The sequence below is a fragment of the Girardinichthys multiradiatus genome, chromosome 23 (genome assembly GCF_021462225.1).
Source record: "Girardinichthys multiradiatus isolate DD_20200921_A chromosome 23, DD_fGirMul_XY1, whole genome shotgun sequence".
In the NCBI taxonomy this organism is placed as follows: Eukaryota; Metazoa; Chordata; class Actinopteri; order Cyprinodontiformes; family Goodeidae; genus Girardinichthys; species Girardinichthys multiradiatus.
This window is the reverse complement of record NC_061815.1, coordinates 42,666,878-42,680,658: the sequence shown is the minus strand read 5'-3', so window position 1 is coordinate 42,680,658 and position 13,781 is coordinate 42,666,878. Positions and strand designations below refer to the sequence as shown.

The window sequence follows — 13,781 nt, the reverse complement described above, 5'->3', positions numbered from 1 at the left end:
ACAAAAAAATAAATAACAGAAAGAAAACCAGCCTTTTTTTTTTAAAGTATATCAATTCTTTCTATGTATGTGCAGTCAGAATATACAAACATAGTTTCGCTAGTTAACAAATTTAAATTCTAATAAAAAATAGAAGAAATTTATTATTTTACTTTGTGGTCTGATGTTGTTATTTTCTCATTCTGCTTCCACATTATGCAGATGCGATGTAAACAGAACACGCTTCATCGTCCCAGTCTTTTGTTTACAGGTGAGTCATGATAGTTTTGTTCAGTTTTGATATTCCTCCTGCTTAAAATTCCCTTTGAAACAGACTTAAAAATTAAAGAGGAATAAACTGAAATCAGATTTCACCGAGTACGCATGTGTTAGCATCACTTAGGGTGCTAACAGATGCAGATATTAATAATTGTTTGCAGATATTCTTCATTTTTCAGATCATTACTAGGATCAACAGCGTTGCGTGTCTGTAATTGGATACAATGAATGAGGTTTTGTTTAAGGCATTACTTCCTCCAACTGACAACAGAGGTGAGCAGGGACATGACTTCAACACTCTGAGCCTTACTGGCAATAACTCGACCTTGGTGTCTCACTCAAGAGGAGGCTAAAACCCATTTTGGGCCACCATGACATACCCTTGGCATTTTAAAAGCTCTGACTCTCACAGGCTCAGTGGATGCGCTGTAATGGGCTGTGGGGACAAGGCCTACATAAGACAGGATCCAACCAATAAAACTCTCCAGTGGAATGGACGTCTCACTGAGCCTGTAGAGAAAATAGTCATGTTTTACTCTGTTTTCGTGACTATCCCTGTCAATTCCCCCTACCTGAGATTCTACATTTCAAAGCACATGCAAAAGTGTCATCATTTTTATTATTTTAATGTTTTTTCAGTTGATGAGAAGTTGTGTTTGTGTGGGAAACCAGAGAGGACAGAGTCATGGACTGTGTAGCATTGGTACGTTGAACTTGTCTAAGTTTCATTGTCTGTGTCACTTTCTTATCTATGTACATTCTTGTAGAATATGTTGTTAAATATAAATACAGCTCCTGCAACAGTCCTCATTTAAAGACACAGCCGCATTATATACAGTCATATAAAAAATATGACAGGATACACATATATATATATATATATATATATATATATATATATATATATATATATATATATATACATATATATATTCATTGAAGATTCTAGCGATGGCCTCAAATGCACTGGGTTGTAATGTTCGCAGCCTGGCGACAGCTGAATAGATGATATCACATTCACCGTTGCCAGGTATCACAGGTAATCCCTGCTGTTAGAAACCATGGATGGAAATTCACAGCCAGCAGTTCAATATCTGGAGTGCATCTGGAATCGGTTACAGCAGAAATGCAAAAACCAGTTGACATTTTTTTCCTGATTGGTGATCAGCTGGTCAAAAAAAGAATCAGAATTTTAAAAACTGATTAAATGCATCAAAACTTAGAACTCCAACTTTTTTTGTCAAATCAGCCAACAGCACTTGCTTTGATTTTGTTAATAAAACAACAAAATAAAACCAAAAACACATGCTTTGAAGCTGAGAGGGAGAAAATCCCGTAATTCCATCAATTTCTGTTGGATTACTAACCTCTGCCAGAGAACCTAGATGACATTTTGTATATTAATAACTGAAGGTCACAAATGAAGGTCACATGTTCACAGTTCTCCTCTTGAATTTCAGGACATTAAACTAAGTAATCTAACAAGTAAATTTGAACGTTATTAATTTAATAATATTTATCCGTATATGAAATAGCAAATTCACTTAATAAGCTAAAGAGAGAGGGCTGCATAGAATTAATTCTTAAATGAATGTATATGACAACTTTGCTGTACTCTATACCTATTTCTCATCAGTTAACTTAAACAGAGAAAAAAGTATTTCCAAGGAATGCATCCTGTTACATAATAATAAAGTTTTTATGTTTTCAAAGGACATTTTTAATGCTACACTAATAACAAAATAACCAGAGAAACATCATAACCTACTGCATTACTGGCAAACTTTTAGTACCGGTAATAATAATCCTGCTGCTTTGTCTGCAGTCGTGTGTCTTGATTTGTTGGACAAACTACCCTCAAGACGCTAATAGTCTCCTTTAAGTAAAAGTTTTAAACAATGGCCCTTAAACGACTTATTACAAATATGCTGACACTATGTTTACATTACTGGAATATAAAACTACTAAGGTGAAATAGTAATGTTGATAAAGCATAGTGTTTAAGACTAGGCAATTTGAACGAGATAAAAAGATAAAAACTTTCACCCACTATTTGGAAAAAGAAAAGCGTCCCAAACATTGAAGCATTTTTTGGAATAGAGGAAGTGGTAAATACAGTTTCTTGGCTTTTGATATTATCACTGGCAATTTTTTACCCTTAGAAAACAACTCACTGTTAATTCTTTGTGTTTCCACATAAGTATTTAAAGACGAGAATTACTGTATATGATGGAAAAGCCCATCTAGAGGTTTTAAAGCAGTAGTTTACAATCCAGTAGAGAATATTAGATAAGCCGCATGCATATTTTGCATGTAGTTCATAACCTTTTCCTTAGAAATGGAAACCATTATCATATACTGACTCCTGCCATGAGACATAATTCAACCAAATGGAGATTATATAAGATGTATTATCTTGCCCTGCCAGATAATTACGCAGTATGTAAATATGATATTGAATAAGACACAAATAATTTGTTATTTACCAGACACAGCTCTGAAAAGTGCATAATGAGAGAAAAAGAAAAAAAAAAAGAGCTATATAAATGGCGTACGTTAGACAGAGTACACTGCTGAAACACTTGATGGGATCAAAGGTTACAAAGTGCCTTTTTTGTAACTGTTATTTTGCATGTGCACATCCCATGTCCGATTAATCTCTGTCAAGGTAAACATGATGAGGATGCCATGAAAAGGCTAAAGTGAAGCACTGCCTTTCATGAACAAATGTAAGCTTCTTATTAAGACATAAACACAGAGAAAAAACCACTTAACTGGCAACAGTGGAGTATGCTGAACATAATATCCTTATCACTGTGAAACATGAGCTCAAATAGGTTTGGAGGCTAATGATACATAGATCATTTAAACCCATAGGGACTAGGAGGAATATTTATGGAAATAAGGGTCATCTATATAACACCTGAAAAGAAGATATTCTGTTCACACAGCAGAGTGCCCCTATCTCCCATCTCTATTATCCAAATGATGTCAACAGTAACATAGATAACAAACTAATGTTTTCTTTTCACATTGTATAAAATTATCAGAGCAATGACGTATAGGAAAAATAATAAGATCATACAAAAAAAAAAGCACAATTAAATCGTTCCACTGAAAATATAAGTTCAACATTTTGGTCTTGTCAATCTTTATTATTTTCGATCTATGTTTTAAGCACCAGATCTGTGTTGTAAGTTTAGTGTCACTAGTCATTGAAAAATAGCTCTAAATTACAAACCCAACTACCAATAGGGTTCTATAATAATTAAATGTATGTCTTTTATGATATAAAAACCCCGCAAAATCTAAGTCTGAAAAGCACAAACATGGAGATCTTTAATATAAATCCTTTGCTGTTTCATGCTCAGTGCCACAGAACTCCAGTCACACAATAGAAAGATTTATTGAACTTACTTGAGTACATGTGTTGAACCATTGATCTGTGTGGCTGTACAGGTAGTGCCAGATGTCATGATGGATGGCCTGCGATACCTCTTCCTCCCACAACATAAGATGATGAGGAAGGCACGGCGAAATGACTTGTTGAGGAAGGCGTACAGAATGGGGTTCAGCATGGAGTTTATGTAACCCAACCACAGGCAGGCGGTCCACAGCTGTTCGGGTACTGTATAGCCTATAAATGGGTCCACCACATTGGTAACAAAGAATGGTGCCCAACAGAGGCAGAAACATCCCATAATGATGCATAGAGTCTTTGCTGCTTTTGTTTCTGTTCGCATACGGTGATTGCGTTGATGGTCAGCAGACTCTGACGTTGCACCCACTCCCGGGCTTGCACCTGAGGTACCAGGAGTGGAGGCCCCAGCCCCACCTGCCCGCTGTAGCATACTGATCTGCAGGGCATGTGCTCGAGCTGTGATGTAGATCCTCTGGTAAGCCAGCACCATGAGGACCAGAGGGATGTAGAACGCCACCAAAGAGCATGTGAGGGCATATGGCTTGTTGACCATAAAAACACAAGAAGTGGAGTTGCTGCTTCCATTGTGGCGCCTCTGCTCAATCTGACAAATACATAAATAATAGTAAAAAAATCACATAACACAAAGAACAACCAATTTTACATTAGATACTGCTGCTATAGGAAAAAAAAAACATGCTTTATGAATGTATGTGAATTACAGCATTGTTTTTAACTTCCTTTGATTTTAAAGCACATTATAGTAAGGAAACTGTAAAAGAAAAGTAAATATCAACTATGGAGTGCTGAGGAGATTGCTCAGTTTCAGTCTTTTATTTAAGTATTATACAGTAGTTATCAGTAATATTAAACATTGTGACGTGTCAAACAGAAATGTTGCCATCACTATTAACAATAATATGTTCTACATGGCTCAGGTGCATTTTGGGGTACTTTAGGGATCTGCTCTTGTTGCCCTTCTATTTTATATTTTCAAGCTTCCTTTTGGCTGGTTTATTTAAAAATATACTCTACAATTGTCAAATACCACTGTACATTCCTTTAACACCGACATATCCTAACAACCTTGATAATCTTACAGTCTTTTTGACTCTAAATGTTGAATGGTTCATATAGTTCTAACATTTAATAGAGATGATACCGAGGTGCATTTGTTTAGTCCCAAAACTTCCCTAATTTTTATTAATTTCAGGCCTGGCAATCTGTCGTTACCATTTAGAGTGATATTTTAAGTTTGAATGCTAAGGGTGTCTCCCTTTTTCCCCCTTGTAGAGAAAAATAAATCTGTAACGTCTTTCAGTTGGTAATTTAAAACAAGTCATTCAAACTAAACTAATGTAACACAATTAACACAGCTATTCTTTAGGACGATGAGCAGAAAAGACTGACATTAAGATTCTTAGCAACCAAAACTCTGGGTGGGTCTGTTGTAAAGGCATCTTGGAGGATCTGTGATGATGTGGACTTGTTTTTCTTCAAAATGGCCAGAAAACATTGTTAAAGTGTATGGCTCTACATTGATTCATTACACCCTAAAATTCCAGGAGATGTTAAATAAAAATCTGGAGGTCTGAAAATGGATTGTCAATCCATTAGCAAGAGGATGATCCAAATGAAATGGCCAAATCAATACAAGTGGGTAAAACAACAAAAAAACCAATAGTACTCTATGCATATCAGAAATCAGACTTAAGTCATATAGGAAACCTGCAGGGTAAACTAAAGAGAAGAGAGAATGACCTAAGACTACAGACGAGATTATGTAAAGGGGAATAATCAAAGATAGATTTGTCCTTATGGTCCTACTTTGTGAAATGTAACAGGAGTGGACTAAGTGCTTAGTAATTTACAAAGGGTGGTTGTAAAAATCATTGACAGCAAGAAAGTCAGTAATTGTGACACTGGAAAATTGTTAATCTGGTATATTTCTCTCCATAAAATGAATGCATACTTTATATTGAATGAGGGCAGTTAGAAAAATTATCTAAATGTATTTATTTTTTTTACTTTCCACTGATTCCATTCTTTTGTATTTGAGCTTGCACATGACAACTTGAACTTCTGAACTGTACTGATCTGCTAAAACATAAAACATCTTTGGACTTGAAACAATCTGTTGAAAATTCTATATCCTCCCCTGCTCATTCAGTGTAACACAGCTCCAGAAGAAGAATAATGCTCCACATCTCAACACTAATCAGAGTGATGTCCCTTTTACTAGCATTTCATGTCTGTGGTACACTCATCTTATTGATATGAATAAAAAATTAATCTTCCTCCCCAGACAGAAGCTCCTTTCCTTTCAGTGAATGGCCTGTGTGAAAAGGGATATCTAAAAGGTTTTGTTAGTCATTGTCAAAGCTGTTGAATCTCTTGCTTAAACGGACAAAACAATTACAGAGTTGGGTTATAAACCCGATAAACATACATTTTTACGTTACTTTTCTGTAAAAATGTCTGTCTACTTTTTTATACAGCCATTTATCTGTTAGATCTGAATATCCCTAAACTTGGAAAGACAAAGGTTTAAATTGATTGCCTAACGACAACCATTGTCTGGTAGATCTTATTGTATTTTTAATTTTTCTCCCTGTAAAAATGACTTCCTGTCAGCTGACATTTAAATGAAAAAGCAAAGAGACACATGTTTCTATACATTGTATGTTGTGTTAATTGGAAGTTAAACTTTTACATTTTGGGCTCATTTTTTTTTTTAAATGACAAAAAATATCTACTTACAATAAATACAATTTCAGAGTTTGGCCAGATGTCTAAAATTGGACCTGATTAAGCTCAGATCACTTTCTGCACATTTAATAAAATCCCTTTATAATTTCAGCTGAAACGTCAGTAAGAGTATAGAGTTAAAATTTTTTGATGGCCTGAAAACATAACACAAATTCACAAAATCTTTTCTTTATTATTTTGCCTCACATCTTATGATCTTGTAGAGATGTACGTGGGGGCATCAGACAAACATTGCAAAGGCTAGAAATGCACAGACAAATCCGCTGGTGTTTGGAATTGGCAGATTGGCCATTTGGCTCTAAAAGGCCAGTTGGAAACAAAAAAAATCAACATATTCAACATTATTCAACCCTTAGCATGTCAAAGCATTATACCACGAAAAGATCTGATATCTGCCCAACAATTCTGATGAGTGGCGCTCAAATTTTTCCTGTTTTATTTCAGGAACCAAATTAAGCTCTATTCACAAACCTTTGAAATTGGGGCAAACTGCATGTTTTAGAAATGAACCTGCTCCCCCAAATTCAATGCAAAGACATGGATAACTCAGAAAGCTTGCAATCATTCTGCAGAAGCCTGTTTATAACAAACTGAATGCAGTCAGGGTTGGAAGTAAAGAAATGTCTAAAATATTGAAGGAAGTGTAGAGTTTCTGAAAGAAAGGCCCATGTTTGCAGTTAGTTTGATGGAAAAGCAGATCAGTACAGACACTGCTGTAAAAAAAACTTTGTCTATTTGTCTTTTTGCCACTGTGTTCCTATATTCTCTGCAATACTTAAATACAACATAACGAGTTCAGCAAAATCTCTGATAGATGCTATATTACTGTTGTATTATGGTACATCATTACAGAACCCAAAACCAAACAAAACTTAAAACTTGTTGACTTGTCTTGTGACTTAGGATAAAACTACCTCATCTCTGGTCAGTAGGAGCTAGGGATTCTTGAAAGCTCCAACAATAACAGAGGGCAGCATAGTCAGAGGCTTCTTCAGATCTGCTGTAAGACGGAGCGCTACAGGAGATCCTTCCTGCCTACAGCCATCAGCATCTACAACAGCTCTTTGAGGAAACCTTCATAATATGAGCTACAACAACATTTAATTTCTCTTTGGGATTAATAAAGTATTTTTGAATTGAATTGAATTGAATAAACAACCACAGAGATGTTACAAAGTCTGTCTCTTGTCACCTTAGTTTTGATTTGTTTTGCTGAGTTTCAGAGCTGTTTTTTGTGCCAAAAGTAATTGGCTTCACAGAATATTTCAACAGCTATAATTAGACCCTCAGAGATCCACTCCATGGGGCTAACATTGGATTGCAGCTGCAATAAAGTCATGTTAGTGTGTATTAGGAAATAAGGAGTAGAATATATGTGTATGTGTTATTTGGCTAAACTTTGGCCAAACTGAGCTGGCCAGTCTCCATGTTGACAGGCAGCTCAGACATAATTTCTGTTGGCAAAAAGACAGAGAAAGTAGAGAGATTGATTTACTTCTATCTTGGAAACAACATCTAGTATTTTTAAAACACAAAACCTGCGTTAATTTGTCAAATAATATGTGTTTCAATTTTGCTGACTCACATACTGGCTGTACTTTATTGTTGTCTGACAAATAATGCGTGAAATAACATCTTTACCATAAAAAGAAACACATATAAAGCCCCTAAATATATAACCTACAAAAACAAGAATGGATTGATGGATGGTTTGTTTGGTTTTTGTTTTCATTTGTGTTGGTTTTCTGATCATTTTTTGTTGTTTATATATGTTTAAAATGTCTTGCCCAATTCAATTATTTACTCTATGTTCATTATTTTTTCTTTTGCGTCTAGTTCAGCTACCTGTGTTTCCTGTTTGAGTCCTTTACAAATCTCACCATGATATGGATGGATACAACTTTTTGTCAATGGGATTGAAAATACATTCTGGAAATATAAATTAAAAAATTATCTACGCCTGGAAAATTTCCAGACTATGTAGGAATGCTGTCCATTGTTGTCATTTAGGATAACTTGACACTTGATAACTTTGCAGCGTTAGTGCCACTGTTGTTCAACTGCTATAAAAATCCACCAATTTTGTCATTACCCCACGATTTGCATTTTCTTAACAAAATTGTGTATTGAGGAAAGGGCAGATCACAAGCAGCATTAATAATCAGGCTGACATACAACGAGTAAATTCTGCTCATTGTTCTACATCTCTTTGCCCCTTTTAAATAGTTAGACCAGGAATCCTAAAGTACATGTTGGGTTTAGAAAAGAAAAAAAACATAGATGTACATTTCAATAAGTTGCTTTTAATGCAAAAAAATAATAAAATAATCATGTTTCCAGCTACCTTCTAAAACAAGATTTTGATTTAAGAGTAAAAAAAACATGTTTCATACTTTCATTTCTTCTAATTAAATGTTTAAAAAAGGATTGCAAAAACAGGACACTTACCATCCAGAAAAGATAATTTATATTTTAGTCAAAGAAACAAAAACTGAGAGTCTGTGTTGTCAGTGTTTCAGTTGTTGGCATGTTTATGCCGTTTTCATGGCAACCTATGAAGCATTTCTTCCATCTTGTAAACAAAGCTCCATGGGACAACAATTTATCTCATAGTTGCATCTGGATACTAACCGCTTATGCAAAAAATGTTTTGAAAGGCTTTCTGTATGTGTGACTTTTTTTCTAATTTTGTTCCCTTGCAATTTCTTTGTATCCTCCAGTGATTTTTACTAAACAGTTCTATGCTCTGGAACTCCCACTGAGATGTTCAACATATTCAACTACATTTCTATTTATAAAAATAACCTAAACTCTTAAATGAGACTGTTTCTAGCTGTAACTGGAACTCCTGCAACTCACCAGGTGGTCGATGCCGATGCTGTTCCAGCCCTGCATGATGGGTAGGAAAGAGATGAAAGTGGGAATGACCCAGCAGCCACCCATCATTAAAGCCACTCGCATGGGTGTCATTTTGTTCCGGTAGACCAGAGGCTTGCAGCAGATAGCGTAGTACCTGCAGAGAAATCGTTGTAAGGAGGAAAATTGGATCAGCTGAAATCAAAAGACTGCAGATTTTTCAGTTCATCAGAAGCAGACAACAGGAAAACAAGCTACCATAAACCTAAACTAACCTAACCTAAGTACAATAATCTTTTTTATCCCATTAACAGAGGCCCACTATTCCAATGAAAATTATTTTGTTTATCAAAAATAACATAAGATGTTGGCTGCTCCTCAGATTTTTTATGGTTTTCCATTTTAAATGAACTCTCTTGGCAAAATAAAACAAATTCTTCTCCCAGTCATTTTGCAAGAACTTGCTAACCCATTACCAATATTGCATTAGATTTTTGCATGTAAAAGTAAAAATAGACTAAACTAATTTTTCACAAACTTTGTTCACCATCTTTTTTTATTTCATATTTTATCCTTAATGTTTTTGTAATTGTACAGTGCATTAATGGCTTGCCTTTTTGTTAAATTTTACTATTTCATTTAACCTACCTGTTTTTACTGCAGGAACCCCGTTCAGATCAGAATAGAAATCCACCACAGAAAACCCGTCCGGTAGGGAGGTACTATTTTTGGATGTACCCTGAATCAAAGGTGGAGTTTTGTGGTGGGAGGATACTAATTGTTTTTACAGGGCTAAATATTAAAAACATTTTGGTTTAGTCAATTTCCATTGTATACTTGACAAACATTCAGTGAATGCCCATCAGCTGTAAAACTACACCAACTTTATATACTATACTATGTGATTTACAATTTTATGAGGTTCACCTTGCACTTCATTGCATTTTGTATAATATCTTGCATAACATATAACTTCTACTATCCATATATTTTCTATATCCGTTCAATCCTTACAGGGTCAAGGCAAGCTAGAGCCTATCTGCATTGGTCAATGGGCCAGAGGCGGGGTACACCCTGTACAGGTCATCAGTTCATCCCAGAAACTCAAAGGAAAAACTACCATAAATGTCACTGGCCTGTGGGGGGAAGCAAGAGTACTCAAAGAAAAAAAACCACGCACTGGGAGAACATGTAAACTCTATGCATAAAGGCCTGGGGTAAGTTTTAAACCCAGGAAGCTTACAGTGGGACGATGGCATCCAAATAACCATACTGTATCTTTATTGCATTGATAGAAAGAAAAATATGATAAGACGATGGAGTAAACAGTGTGAAATAAGAAGGGAAGCATACAAGAAACAAATTGTTAAAAAAGCCACATGAGCATGAGTCAACAGAAAATGGGACTAAAAGACATTAAGATCAAATAAATAAATAAAATAAACTCATACTGTAACCAATCTGCTTCATCTCTGCGTGTGGAAGTGTTTGTTTGTGCGAACAGACCAGAGCTTAACTGTCCTTGGATCACAGAAACTGACAAAGTTAACCGAACAGATGACTCAGACCGACCAAACTTTCTGACCCAATGTTTCAATGTTTAAGCGTATGTTTGCAAACAGGCTATTTGTGTCTTTATGCCTTTGAATATTGCAGCTATGCCAACAATAATGTCCAACTGCATCGCATGTGGGGCGCAGTACTAGAAAAGTGCCCTGATTTATCCACATCAGTGCATGTAGTGTGTATTTTTGCAGCAAAAACAAATAAAGATTAAAATATGTAAGGCATATAACCTGAGTGAAACTATGTGCAGGTGGAACCCAGCTGGTAAGGGGGGCATTATAGACTCTGTTTAATTACTAATTAATCTGGTCCTGTATGGTTTAGGTAGCGAAATTCCTGACATAGAGCAACACCTACAAAACATATTTTAAATTTAAACCACAAAATGCCTTATTGGGAAGATGACTGCTTCCCTGGCATCCAATTATGTAAGAAAAAACAACAAAACTTATTGTAGCAAATTAAACTGTAATGTGTGGCTCAGTCTCAAATCCTGGTTCAACAAGCAACAACCAGCTCTTGTTTCATTCTTTTCATGAATTAGCAAAGTCCAGATTGAAGAACAAAAAAAAAAAACTGAGAAATTAAATATACTGTTGCTCCCTTTTAGGATAAAAGGGTCTTCTAGCAAAAAGGTAAAAGGTAAGCAACAATATGCATGGTTTGTTATTTATCTAGCTTGTCCTGATGCTACACAGCCCCAAAGCACCATAAAAAATTATATTTTCATCTCTGAAAACACCCACATTATTTTCTGTTCATGGGAAAATTTCAAGAAACATTTTTACATCTAGCTCATAAATGTCTTCTTCATAGAGAGGCTGAGCTGTTAGATTTTTGTAACCTTTGCCTTTTCTCAAGCGACTGACTACACATTATACTCTGCTGCAGGACAATTAAAGCTAATCCAGTTTATGCCATCGTCAGTCACTGTGGATGTTTCCCTGCCTTCTCCTAACTCATTACCTACATGCAGTGCGTGGCATTTCACAGCCATCAGTAATTTGGAGTGCTTGTGTGTGGTCTCCATATGCTTTGGTATCAGGAAAAAAAGGTCAGGAGGCCCTTTTTCTCCTTGAATACCCGAAGCAGGTGTGTTGAAAGGTCGCATATTGAACCTTTAATGATAGGTGTGCAGGTCTGAATGACAGATCCCCCCTTTAATGTCTAAAAGCAAACGTGAATCCATGAATTTTGTCAATATAAGTGTCCAGAAACACAGACGCACATGTCTTCCCCGCTCGCTGAATGCAAGCAAACCCCACAGCTCAAGTGTACACAGAGAGGAATTAGATGTGGACAGAGGTACACATTCTTATTCTTTAACATATTAGCCTGGGTAAGATTAGAAGTAGGCAAAGCACAGTTGAATAGCAGCATGTCATGACCACGTTCACTTCAAATGGCCCCTTCTTCCCTTTGATCCGCAAAACATGTCGCTCTGTTTATTTCTGACATTTTTATTCTGACATTATTTACTCAAGAGTTGGTTTCTGAGATCAACCAAACCCAAAGTGTGCTGCTGAGTTCTACATTCGCATGCAGCTGCAGCACACGTGACATCTGTAAAGGACAACTGCCTACAGATGCTAATACAGGAAAAAAATGCACAACTTCCTATTTCTTATAATATGGAAGTAAACAAAACTGCATTGCTTTAATTTTCTGCACATTGCTATAGTATGCTAGTCGTATTTCAGGGCATGTAAGTCAGTGCTTGGGTGTTCAGATTTGAGATCCAGACTATGTCCTGCTACTTGTAGAAACCTTATTATATAATTGCATGTGTCACATTAAACTTCATCAAAAAAAAAAAAAAAAAAAAAACAACTTTGAGGCAGTTCTAATGTTTCTGTGATTTTATGAGCTTGTAACATGCTGCAGATTAGATATCCACATTCCACACATATTAAAATGTAAAACACAACTGACTTTGGAAGAGGTTTGTAACGGCATAATTCCTTATAAGTAGGACTTTTGTTGGTTAATAGAAACAGTAGGTAATGATATCTGTTTTGATGAATAAGAACTTATTGGATAAGGGATCTAAAATACCTTTTGCTGACTTGTTAGGGCACTAGTTTAAACATCAGAGCATGGTTCCTCATAATGCAACTATCTGAGTGATTTTCTAAATTATTCTTTATGTAAATAAATGTCAAGGGTGAGATTTTTACTAAGTACCTCTCAAAACAATGTCGACAAATTATTATTCTTACAACAGTAATTCTACACAAAATATTCATCTCCTATGAACCATCATAGCCTCGACATGATTTATACGTGCTATGCTTGGCAACATAACATGCATGCTCTGTGGATTCATTCAATGTGTAAACAACATTCATCTTCCATGTTTGTAAAAGCAAAAAGCCCACACAAATGGGTCATTTAGTTTGCTATATCACTTCATAATTGAGATGAGTGTCAATTATATTTCAATTCTGTCTAAGGAAATCTTATTTTCTTAATGTTCATTTCCAGAACTTCTTGTGTATAACAGCCTGAATATCTCTCAGTTAGCCACTTCACTGAATGCCTTAATGTTGAAGCATCCTGCTTGCAGCAGTTCTGTTATTTTCAGCCTCCATTCATTCCCATCCAGGCTTTTTCAATATTGTCAGCTCAAATTATGAGTGAGAAACTTTAACTTGCAGCTGCTCTATTTTATTTAATGCTCCTTTTCTGACTTCTGTTTTTTTTCTTTTTATTCTTCAGTGGGACAATGTTTTCTGTGAGGCAAGTTCTAAAGAAGAAAGCAGAAGTATCTAACTGTTTTTCTGCCTTCAGTTTTCCAGACAACAATAATCCATCTTTCACTGCTTTCATGAGGTTTATGTTTTGTTTTTAATTTTATTTTGTCTATCATTTGGTGTTTTTGCCTGACTTCGAGATATTTTTTTGGTACATA

At 35.6% G+C, this 13,781-nt stretch overlaps 1 protein-coding gene across 4 annotated transcripts in view; it reads right to left on the bottom strand.

Moving 5' to 3' along the window:
- The window catches only part of htr4 (5-hydroxytryptamine receptor 4), a 206,455-nt gene that overhangs the window by 50,459 nt on the left and 142,215 nt on the right, over window positions 1-13,781 (bottom strand). For all 4 annotated transcript variants that reach the window (XR_007036322.1, XR_007036323.1, XM_047353630.1 and 1 more), the window contains exons 5-6: window positions 9,308-9,461; window positions 3,676-4,283 (exon numbers count right to left, since the gene is read on the bottom strand). Coding sequence is in view for 2 of the 4 variants with exons in the window: in XM_047353630.1 (XP_047209586.1) it covers window positions 3,676-4,283; window positions 9,308-9,461 (762 nt within the window). In the remaining 2 variants the exon portion in view is untranslated. The remainder of the gene's footprint in view (window positions 1-3,675; window positions 4,284-9,307; window positions 9,462-13,781) is intronic.